The sequence below is a fragment of the Leptosomus discolor genome, chromosome 3, assembly GCF_034619465.1.
Source record: "Leptosomus discolor isolate bLepDis1 chromosome 3, bLepDis1.hap2, whole genome shotgun sequence".
In the NCBI taxonomy this organism is placed as follows: Eukaryota; Metazoa; Chordata; class Aves; order Leptosomiformes; family Leptosomidae; genus Leptosomus; species Leptosomus discolor.
Genome location: NC_141393.1, coordinates 83,065,841 through 83,077,997, shown reverse-complemented (window position 1 = coordinate 83,077,997; position 12,157 = coordinate 83,065,841). Strand labels below are relative to the sequence as shown.

The following is a 12,157-nucleotide window of genomic DNA, read 5'->3' as shown; positions in this document are numbered from 1 at the left end:
CCAGAGCTCACTGCACTAGACTCTCCCTGAGGCTGGAATATCCCACGCTTGGTGTCAACGTCTTGTAACATAAAGCAGCACCTTTTAGCGTAAGCGTGGTGAGGAGGGAGAAAGGCCAGTTTTACACACCGAAACGCAAATCGAAGCTTTTTACGTGCGAGTTGCTAAAAGATTATCAGATGTGAAGTCGCTGGATTCAGACGTGTTCGTTCCGAAGAGAAATGCTCACGCGCTTAGAAGCTAATTAAAAAACATAGGCACTAATTGTCAGTAAATCACCGTGGCTCAGCGATCAGAGCGTTTGCTCTGACTGACAGTCCCCGCGGGCTCAGCGCCCAGCGCCAGCGCCAGGACCGGGCAGGGCTCAGCGCTTCGCCAGCACCCGCGCTTCGCAAGAGCGGTGCGAAGGTTCTGCGCTCGCTGCCAGGGCCGGGTGGAGAAGTAGCGAGGTGGAAATGATTTCGTTTTGCATGTCTGAACGCTGAGGTTTGGGGGTTTTTTTTCAGACAGTTGTAAAAAAATTCGTGCTTCAGTCATGCAGCACTAAAAACAAAACAAAAAGGGTTTCGGTATCTGCAGCTTTTTTTTTTCCTTAAAGCTGAATACCTTGAATATTCTAAATAATCAAAATATTACCTCCTAGAATGCGAAGGTAGGTTTTCTCAAAAACGTGTGTCATTTTGCCGTTTGCCCAAAGAAACAACGAGCAGTTTCCAGCGGCTCCCGAGAGCCCTGGCCCTGCTGCCGACGGCTGTCCCTGCGGTGGGAACCCGCCGTCCCAGGGTGGCTCTGCCGGCCCGGGCTGTGCTTACTGCGCCCTACAGCAGGAGCTGACACTTAACGCGACACCACTTCTCCTTTTAGAGCCGGCTCGGCGCTCGCCCTGCGCGGCCAGGAAACCAAAATGCCCGCGGGATCTGCGTGGTGTCACCCGGCTTTGGTGCTGCTGCTGCTCTCCTCCGCGCCCCTGCGGGCAGCCGAGATTTCCTGCAGGAATGAAGACGGGGAGGCAGTCGATTGGTAAGTGAATTCCGTGCAGGGGAGAAACGCTGGGGGAGTAGATAACACTCGAGGTTAAACCGCCTGAAGTAGGTGGATGACGGCGAAGTCACGCGTAGCAATCACCGGCCGGATCCTGCTGGCCGGTGAGCGGCAGCTGAATTTTGCATTCGGAAAACCTCGGATGAGTGACCGAAATGCGATTGCGTTTCGCTGAACCACCCGCCCTGCTGCGTTATGACTAACTGCAAAGCAATCACCGCCTTCCGCAGCGCTCGCGTCTCACCATCAAAGGGAGCTCCACCTCTGTTCGGGTGCCAAGGCTGCGCTGGCCGGCGGCAGCCCCGGGGGCGCGCGGCTCGTTGGGCTGAGGGAACCGAGCCGAGCGGGGAAAACGGCCGTATCTCACCCTTGGCCTCGTCGCTCGTACCCTCGGACTTGTCCCCTCGCTGCTGTGGCTGAGGGGGAGCGGAGGCTGAGCCGCCCCCGGGGTGGGAAAGCGCCGTCTGGCTGAGGAGCAGAGGTCGCGTTACTGCTGGTACCATCCCGCTGCCAACAGCGAGCCCGAGTTCGGGTATTAAATGATTAATTGGATTAATGTGCTTTGAAGATGAAAGAGGCAAAGTATAATTACACAATATCCCGCCCGGGCTTAAAAAGTGAAACGAGGGCTCTTAAAAAAGAAGACGGAAGCCTCCCAAAGATAAATATCAACCCATTTCAAAAGAAAAGTGTCTTTCTGGTGGAACAGTGATCAGTTTGGGTACAAGCGATAAAGCAGTAGGTGCTATTCTTGCACACCCCGTCCCTTGCACGCGGAGCTGACTGCAGGGAAGGCGGGAGCTCCGCACGCCACAGGCAGGATGCTCAAGCAGGAGCATAAAGCCGGCTTTGCCCTGGATTGGAGGAACGTCAGCTGTCTGAGGGGCCGGGCCATCCCTGTGACTTGTCACCTTTGCCAAAGCCCTTCTGGGTAGTGTGATTTTTTTTTTCCAGGAATCAGACTCTTAGCTGGTGCAGCTACCCACCAACTTAAAGGTACGAGAACTTGTATTTCTCCGCAAACTGCAATTATTCCTTGCAGAATGAGCCTGTTTGTGCTAAAGCTAAAAAAACCCCAAAAACCCAGAACAAAACCCAACCAATCAAACAAAAAAAACCCCCACAAACCTAAAAGAAAGCAATTACCATCTGTTTCTTAAATGAACACAATTTTTGTATCCAAATTCTCTGAGAAATTCTTTGGAAGCTGTGGCCTGCAGTAATTCACCTGTGCCTTCGTGGGAATGCCAGCGACGTGGGACCCGTTCCCGATGGGACCTGGGGGGTCTGCACAGGCAACACCGTGTTCCCTTGGGCAAATTCAGCAGGAAGGACAGGGGGGATTTCCTTTCCGATGTGCCATGATCAAATGAAAGAGAAACTTGCCTGTCTGCAGGGGTCATTCTGGTGTATTGCCATGAAATAGCTTTTGCCTGGTTCTGGATTTGGCCGCTATGAGGCTGGTAGGAGAAGCAGAACTGAAACCGCTGAGAAAAGCTTCCTCTTAAGCAAAGGATGTCGATGCCCTTTAAACAAACGCAGCGCTGCAGGTTCGATACTCAGTTTAGCAAGAGCTTTATGCGAGTTCCTGCCATGCAGTGGTTTCATCTGGCAGCGTTCCGTAATTACTCGTTATTAGCATTCATGCACCCTTTCGTTTGCCACTAAACCGGAGGAATCGCTCGCCTTACCTGACCTGATCCCCAGCTGAGCCGGCAGCTCCCACCCACCCGCCGTGCCGGCGCTGGCCAAAGCCCCCCCCCGTGTTTTCATTCCGCTCCATCTCATCCCGCCATCTTCTCTGCACCTCGCCCGGGGGCTCCCGGAGCGAATGTCCGGAGGATCAGCTCGCTAAGGAGGGCAGAGAGGCTTTCCTTTCTTCTTCCAAAGTCACGGTATTCCGTGGGAAGCTTTTCATGCAAATGAAAGCCAAAACTCTGCTTTCTGAGAAGTGCTGAGGCAAGGACTGAAGCCATGGGCGCATGTTGTTTGGATTTGGTTTTGTTTTATCAGGGACCCGGGGAGGAGAAGTGAAGATGTGATTAAGAAGCAAAGATTATTTGCAGTAAGTCAGCGTTCGGTCACAAGCAAACAACGTGATGGGGCGAAGCGGGTAGAAGCGGATTTGCTTTTCCTTGGGTCTCAGGAAAGCAACTTCCACTCTGCTCCCACAAATGTCCAAGCTCTTGAGAAACTTCCTGTGCACCGTGAAGACTTTTATACAACTTTAACTGCTAAGACACTCAGCTGGCTTTCCGGAAAGGGCCAGAACATGTATCCACTGGGAGCTGGCAGGCAGTTCCCCGATAGCTCCACTACTGGCGTTTCCGTAAGCATACCTGTGGATGTATGGGCTGCAAGGCTGTGAATGCCCCGGGAGCAGAAATCTTCCACTGCGCTTCCAAGCAGTTTGGAAAGGTTCCGTATACTAATTCCTGGATCAGCTCGTACTACTGCAACCACTGCTGTTCCTCTCCTTTCCGAATCTTCCTTTCAAATAAGGGGACTGTTGTGACTCCTCGCGCAAGGACGGCTCTGCCCACCCTTGCTACGTAGCTCACTTTCTTCTCTTCTCTGGGATCTACCAGCAGCAACAATTTCTCCGGAGGTATTTAAGGAACGTCACTCAGTCAGTCAGCAAGTGGATTACCAGGATCACCAGTGGTGTGGGTTTCTCTTCAGCCTGTACATCTGTTTCCCATGGATTAAATGTTCTGCTAGCAAAATGCTTTCCCAACACTTCTTACCTGCGTTTGGAGATGCCTTTTTTGGACCAACTTGAGCCTGTAAATCACCTGGGCAAGGCTTGCTCCTCCTGGTGTGCTCGAAGGGCTAAGCACAGTCAGGCGGCGTTTTTGGTAAATAGCACAGGATTGAAAATAACACCCCTCGGTCCTTCTGTTGACACAAATAACGAATCACTCCAGTACGGCGCTCAAAGAAAGTGGCTCAATTCATTGTATTGCAATGAATCCCTTGGACTTGTGCTCTGGGAAAACCTGTTTACTTCATCAGGGACGTTAATATGAGCTGAGCCATTTACTGACAATATCGAGTACTCTACAATTTTGAAAAGATTGTTGCTTCTGGCTAATGGTTTGCAAATACCCTGTCGGCAACAGTTCAGCAGAGTGCGAGTCTGTTATGAAAAGTAGGATTGGAACCACCTTATCACATGGCTTTATACTTGTTTTGTGGTTTTAATGTGCATAAATATAACATGCATTTTTGTAACTTTACTATGTAACTTTATTTCACATGAAGTTATATTTAGATGGCATAGAAATGTATCGGTAAGAGGTGTCCAGGTTTACCATGAGAATGTCAGGCTGAGTCTGGGACCTGAGGTTCTCCACCAGAACCAGGAGCAAAGGGCTCTGGTGGCTAAACGGGACTCCAAACCAGGGCTACCTCAAATTCTTTGGGGCTACCAAGAGCAGGAGATTCTGATTTACATGTTCAAAGAGGGCGGCTGTAAAAAAGACAACTGCTCTTCCCCCTTGCAGGTTTGCTCTTTACAAGCTGCCGAAACATGCCAAAGGCGAGATTCCCATGCTGGGGCTGGAATATATGTACATGGATGCCCTGGCTCCGCAGTGGCAGCTCGGTAAATACCTCATCAACACGACACAGAGTGCTCTGGGACAGACACTGAAGCAGCTGTACGAGACGTACGAATCCGAGGTAAGTGAGGTTTAATTATCCTTTCGTTAGTGCCCTCACTTGATATTACATGCCAATGAGATGAAACCAGCCCAAATCGGCACGTAGGGGTATGGCCGGACCTGACCGACTAGATCCACCAAAGCACATCAAGGGGAGCGTCTTGACAGCCGGGCTGATTATTTGCAGTTTTGGCTACAATTAGAAATTATCCTCCAACTTCTGATTTCTAGTCACGCCTTTCATACGCTTAAAGTATTGCCCGTCTCAAAGTCCCTACGTCTGCACGCAGTCCCTTTGGCTTCCCCTCTGCAATCCGCGGTGAGCGACGCCTGAAGCGGTGAACTGGCTGTGGACTCGCACCAGGGCCAGTGGCGACTGTTAGGGACACTTGTCCTAAGCCCTCCCGTGTGCGTGGGTTCCACGCTCTGGCTCAAATCAAATCTGGGCTTTGCTCTGTCCCCTGAAATTGCCGAGATTGCTTCAGCAGTGATATGCTGCTTGTTAGGCCTTCCCCCCCCGCCCACCCCCCAGTCAGGCACCTCATTTATATTTGTGTGAAGCGACGACAAAATACCACCAGACCTTCCTATGGTTATTTTTTTACCATCCAGATAGTATTCTCGGGAGTCTGGGTGTGTCTTTGCCTTTCTGCGCTGGGTTAGGGATAGGCTGGCAGTAATTGCTCCGTAGAAAAGGTTCCCAGAAGTCAGTCAGATATTGGCATTTTGGCCCCCTGTCCTCTTCCAGGTCTTGCTGTAATTGTATTTACAAACACGAGGTGCCTCAGGAGGGCAAGCATGTCCCAGCTCCTTTGAAGTTCTCTATTCAGGGGGAATAAGGTGCAGCCATAGGCAAATATTTTGACCAAAAAAAAAAAGCATGAATTGCTTCTCCTTCACAAGAACACTTGGCATGCCTGTTTTTCCTCAGCAAACATTTTCACTGGATCTGGTTGCTAAATCAGAGAGAGGCACAAAAAAAAAGAGGAGGAAGCTTCTTTGCAAGCGAGTCCCCAACAAACCCATGTAAATCGTCTCAGGGAGCACGGTTGGCCTCCTGAGGAAGGGCTGCTGCAAGGACTGACAGAACTCCCACTTCATATTAACCGGGACCCTCGTGCAGAGCCTTCAGGTTTATTTTACTGTAACTTCTGTGGAGGCTGAACTGGGAGAAGGATCAGGCTCGTGATGCTCACACAGAGCGGTCCTGAATTCTCTCTTCTGCCCCCAGCAGAAGGCGTTAGCTTAAACGCCTGCCTCTTACTGAACGTCGTGTTTCAGAAATGTGTGTTTTCCTGCAGAAGAACAACGTTGCGTACGCGATATACAACGATGAGGTCCCTGAATCAGACTCCGACGGGTGGAAAAGAGGACACACCAAAGGTAGGGGGAAGAGGCCCAAGCTGCTCTTTTCTCCTTTCTGGAGCTGTGGATGGCATCTGCTCATCTGTGTGTCTATCTGCATACCTAGAATTCCTGCCCAAAGCAAAACTGGACCATGATTTGCCTGATGTGAGGTTTGTTGTATAGTTATAGATGCTGCAGCTTCTGGTTTGGTTTTGCTACGCCTGTGCTGGGTTGAAGAACTTCTTGGAGCTTATGGACCCTCTGTTTCCCAGAGTTGAAACTCCTGTAGCTCCCTTCAGCGAGCACAGACCACATCGTCCTGAGCCTCATGGCCACAGCAGGACAAGAGGTGAAGGGAAAGGCACCCCCTAAACACAAACCCCTCCAAACTCTCTCTCTCTGGGGCAAGAAACAGCTGCTAAGATCATGGAAGCGCTAACGTATGCCGTTAAAGTAAAGCGAGACTTTAAATAGGCGGAAACCTCAGCGGAGGTCTGAGTGTTCCCTTGGGGGAGCAGGTGGGGTTCGCCCGGCCACTGCTGGGCACTGCTCCCCGGAGCACCCTGCTGCGGGGGGAGACGTGGCCCCGCTCTGCTGCTTCCCCGGGGAGGAGAGCTTGCTCTGGGGAGAAGACATGGCATTGATGGAGCCCGTTTCCCCTCACGCAGTGACTATATGAAGGGAAGGACAATGAGCAGTAGAGAGAGGGTCTCAGCCACTAAATCACGAGGCTTTTTGAAGACAAGATTTGAGCAGAGAAAGGTTTAGAAAAGATAATTTTTTCAAAAGAAACACAGTGACAGTTTGAGGTAGGCTACTCAGGAGAGAATTACTGCCATTTTAATACAACATTGGTGTCTCCCATAATCCATGAATCCACTCCAGAGCCAGTTTGCTGTCGACACTAACACATTGAAGTGTGGTGTCTGCAGCAGCAAACCCAAAGTAGGACACGGCTCTATCATCTCGGGGCTTTTTCCTCCTTAATTCATTTGCAATAACTTTTTTTTTTGAGACAGGGTTTCTGCTCTTGGACAAATCGCAAGGCTTCTGGGTGATTCACAGCGTGCCCCTGTTCCCTCCCATCCCTGAGGATGGTTATGGGTATCCAGCTACCGGGGAGTCCTACGGACAGACGGCCATCTGTATAACCTTCAAATATGACCAGTTCACAGAAATAGGTATGAAAAGCTTCTCCCTAAGAAAGCCTTTGCCCCACCGCCCCTCTCTGACTGCTTTCCTTCAGGCTTTGCCTCAAAAATTGCTTGTTCTTGTCCTTCATTGTCAGGTTGGGGCCTGGAAACAACGTTCTTGGCTTCAGTTGTGTTTACCCAACAGTTTCCTGCGTGAATGTGGGAAATTCACTCTTCTGCTCTCTCCATCTCCCCATGGGGACTACTGGGATAATAATAGTCACGAGTCCATATCGAGGGTAAACTCGGCCCATGCGCACAAAATGCTTTGGAAATATAAAGCAGGATGACTAATTATTTTTAACACTAATAGCTCGTTCAGCTGCAATCATCTGCAGCTCTAAAGATGTAAAAGGCAACCACTGCTTGAGCTGGAGTAGTAGCCTTGACTCAGCAGAAATACAAAGTATGGTATAAATACCAGCCAGAATTTCCCCAGGTACTTTTTGCCACATAAAATACCCATACTAAAAATAAACCCACCCCAAATCTACCCCTGTAAGATTAGGAACAATCTGACAGTGATACCTGGTACTGGAATTCTGAAACGGGGCTATTGAAAGGTGTCACAAGAAGTCATACTGGCACGCTCCTTAACGCTTTGCACACTGGTTTTCACTCTTTTCTTGGTTACAAACCTCAAATGATATTAATGAAACACACACGCTGTGCAAATGGCCAGGCTGGCCACCCCCCAGAGCTCTCTAAACCCGGTTCCTGTTTGTGGAAGCGCATCTATCCATGGGTTTAGGGAAAAAGGGCAAGAAAATGAGACACATACACTCATGCTTTTCCTGCTCCATCCTCCCAGCTTCTGGTAAGCTGCGGTTCAGGGACTTCCTGAGCCGGAAAGACTGGAAAGTTCCTGATGGACTGGTCTTCCATGAGCTCAACTAATGACCCCATTTGCTCCCTTGCTCTTTACGATAGCCAGGGCAAGGACTTCTCCAGTTAAGCTGCGCACCGTACAGAAAAGTCAACTTCTCCTGCAGATTCAGCCCAGACTCTGAAAGTCAAGCTCTGTTCTCCCTAAAACCAGCCTAGACCCTTTGGCAGCTCCTCTGTTTGCATTTGGCTTGGCAACTGTAACTAGACTGGAAACTATCCCTGTAACTAGGGCCAGGCTGGGATTTCCACACGCCGCCTGAGCGCTGTGTGACTGCTCGGAGGCTTGACGACGAGCACGGGTGGAAGTGGCGGTGGACCGACACCACCGGTTCACAGTGCTGCTAAGAATCACCAGGTGTAATTGGAAGAACCGGAGCGTGCTCCCCCAGCCGGTCTACGCGCCGCACGGCCAGTCGGAATTAAACACGGTTTTGGGTGATAAGATACTTTGACACTGAACTCCTGCAGGAGACTGTGAAGATTAAGAAGGATTTCGGTTTCCTTTCCCAGGCAGAACTTTACTCTCTTGATTGCTTCGCTTTAACCCATTTTAATTCTGCACGTCTTCGTTTCTTTGGGTTTTTCTCAGACCAACAGATGCTGAGCTATAATCCAGGGGTCTACAGCTGTTCCATCCCCACCGTCTTCCAAGCTGATCTCCCGAATTTGCAGAAGCTCTGTGCAGGGTCCAGGCTGCCCTCGGCCCCCTTGCACCACCTCTCCAAGCTCCAGTCAGCTCACGGGGAAACCTTTCTCCACTTTGCCAAGTCACACTTGTTCATAGATGGTAAGAGAACGTGTTGCTCTATCCATCACACATCCTCAGGCAAGAAATAAGCAATTAATATTTTCTTTAACAATTAGTACTTTCTTTGAGGGGAAAAAAAGAAGTTCAGCTTCAGAAATAAATGTAGCAGAGGGCAAGGAATGGTGTCCTGTCATAACATTCTCTCAGCCCCACAAAGGAAAAAGCTGTCTGGTCCTTCCAATGCCTTAAGGTGTTCAACAATGGGATTTTCAGAGACTTTATTTCATCTTATTCAACAGTCACCACAAAGAACAAAAATAGGGGTTGACTCATCTGCTTTTTTTTTTATTATGAAGAATGTTTGAATTTTTTTTTCCCCCTTTCCTTTTTTTCCTGCTGACTGTTTGTAACAGGTTTTCCAAGAGAAGGAGGAAAAGTAGAAATGAACTGAAACAAAAGTCAAAATACAGGCAGAGGGCAAAACTCCCCCTGGCTCACTTTATGCGTGGAACGAAACGAGCCCAGTTTAGGTGATGCTTTTCAGTCCCCTCTTAAATGAAGGAACAGGAAAGACTAATTTTCCACACCCTCTGTTATTCCACAGATATCTACGTGGCCTGGATGGCTCAGGAACTGAGGACCGATTTGTTGGCTGAATCCTGGCAGCATTCCGGCCAAAAACTTCCCTCCAATTGCTCTCTCGACTACCACGTCTACAACATAAACCTGATCGGGATGCCGTTGAATTCCACCTTCTACTCCATCAATGACCATTCCAAATGGGCTGTCTCAAGGGAGACCAAAGACCAGTGGACCTGCATCGGAGACTTAAACCGCGCTGCCGAGCAAGCTTGGAGAAGCGGCGGGTTCGTTTGTACCCAGAATGAACACATCTATGGAGCCTTCAGGCACTTGATAATCCACTACGAAAGCTGCGCTGATGCTTCCACACTGATGTAACGAATGGTTCCTCCCAACGGCACAGCCCCTCGTTATATAGAAGGTGTAGGAAACGTCTCCCTTAAACTACATGAACTCTGAAAAAGGGCCCTGCGGGGTGTGTCAGACCTTCACCTCGCCAGCCACGAGAGCAGGAGGTTCGCAGGTAAACGATGACTGGTTTTTCTCGGGATGCGGGACCTGCGGGTGCTCCGCTCTCTCCCCGGCTCCTCTCGCCGTCAGCGCCGGGCCGGCGCGGCGCACGGCTGCACCGAAGCACAGTGAGCAACCGTGCGTGGTCATCCCCGGGGGAGCTTGTGGGTGGCGCTGGACACGGGCTGGGAGGAACAACAGAAACCCATCTCGTTAGCCAGGCTGTTGGGGCTGGGCTGTTGGCAAGAGAGAAGTACCCCAAAATGCTTCAAAACCGCCCCGTCTTCCAGGCGCTGTCGAGATCAATCGCAGCATTTCTGCTCAGTTTGGGCTGAATCTCTTAAAAAGCTGACGTAATTGGATACAGACAGGGAGACGAGTAGATTTGTGGACAGGAAGGCTTCATTTTTACGTGATTGATTTTTAGAGAAGAAATGAGCTTTAAATCATTTGTAACCAATAGCTTGGGAGTATTTCTAGTGCTTTTATTTGTGTAGAGCAATCATAAACAAATAAACACATAAAAATATGAATAAGCAAAATAAATTGAGCGATAATGGTCTGTTTACAGTCTCCCTCTTCCATCTCTATAGTTATTTGTTGGTTACAATGTTTTATAGCTGCCAAAGGAAAAATGGAGACAATCAGGAAAAAATTTACGAAGAAAAGAGAAGAAAATATTGGAAGGAAGATGTTACTTCACTTGCACCTTCGCACTACAACAAACGTGGCTGTTAATTTTTAGTGCCTCCAGTTTCGGGCCTAGGACCTGAAGTTTGCATGGACTTGCCATAAAGACAAAGCTACTTGAAAATCCTGATACACTCCTGGGTTCAGATTTCAAGTGTATCTGTATTTAATATGTTCCTAAACTTATTTACAGGGTTATATCTCACTTGTATTTTTTTCCCCTGCATTGCTAATATAAACTCCAGTCCAAAGAACCGTCTGTCCCACTAATATTTCTGTTTTGCTGTGCACACAGTCCACACCGCTCCACAGCAGAGTCTTAAAAGGAAGCAGCTATAAAGAAATGCCCCACGCAAAGTTTTCGCAGATTTCCTTCCCCTTTTTCACCCCAAAAATCAACCAAACAACAAAGCGTATGAATTACCAAATGAATGAATTTCAGAAAACATTTGTGCATGCTTCTTGGTAAAAATCATGCATCTGGCCTGCTTGATGGGGGGAATTGTGCAGGAATAGGCCTCATATTTCATTGAAGGCAAACTCGAGTCTCGTAGCTCAGTGGGAATAATGTAGATAGCTTTGATGTTCTGCATGGAATAGATCTTTTTCCTTTCCTAAATAACATTTGATAATTTACTCGATAATGTTTTTTTTCTCTGAGGCTTGTCCAGTTGTTTTACATATATCCTTTTCGTGGTGTTACTAGCTGTGGTCAAGCAACACCTACTTGTGTCAGTGAAAATTGCCCATGACACAGAACGCTGAGCAGTGGGATGGTGGGGCATCGCTCAGATAGGCCAAGATAAAATTCCCTTCTCTTGCCCACCTTTTCGTGGCAGACACTAACCTACCCTACCTGTCTGGACTCTTACATCTTGCCCAGAGCTTTGCATGCCCATGACCTCAGCGGGCAGGAACGGTGAGAACTCCTTTGCTGGAGACCGTGCTGGTGAGGTTCCCCGTGGTGCAGCAGAGGGCACCCGGACCTAGGACACAACCGGGATTTCTTACGGCAGGTGCTCAGCCACAGCAGTCGGGTCACACAGGGCCATGGCAAAGAGTCTCCAGCCGCCGGCTGGCACAACAGCGTTGCTCAGCTCCCCGGGCCAGAAGTCAACAGCCCATCGCTTGACTTCAAGCGCTGATTGCTATTCTTAATTATTTGAGCAATTGATAGCTGCCATAAAGCTTCATAAAACTACTTGCAACATTCCTCTTTCATTATACCCAAGACTGGCAGTCTCCATTTTAGCTGTCACCAGGGAGGCATAAACAGCAGTGGGAGGTTGGAGAGAAACAGTTGTCCCATACAACACGACGAGCGCCCAAACAGCCGGGTTGCGCGCACACTCATTTCAGTGGTGTGGCAATAAAAAGGCTGCAGTTCTGGTTCTCTCATTTTTTGACTGTAAACAGCTTTAATTCAGTTTTGCTTTTGTTGTGTAACTTCCATGTTTGCATATCCTGGTATTTCTGCTACACGCATTATGAAA

The 12,157-nt window shown here is 49.1% G+C and overlaps 1 protein-coding gene across 1 annotated transcript; it reads left to right on the top strand.

Annotated features, from left to right (window-relative positions):
• Window positions 1–883: 883 nt before the first annotated feature.
• On the top strand, window positions 884–9,935 carry DNASE2B (deoxyribonuclease 2 beta). Its single transcript, XM_086463148.1, has 6 exons — window positions 884–1,020; window positions 4,548–4,725; window positions 6,008–6,089; window positions 7,073–7,234; window positions 8,724–8,921; window positions 9,487–9,935. Exons 1-6 carry the CDS (start codon window positions 905–907, stop codon window positions 9,840–9,842), a joined length of 1,092 nt encoding a protein of 363 aa, XP_086319274.1. The 5' UTR covers window positions 884–904; the 3' UTR covers window positions 9,843–9,935.
• The last annotated feature ends 2,222 nt before the right edge of the window (window positions 9,936–12,157 follow it).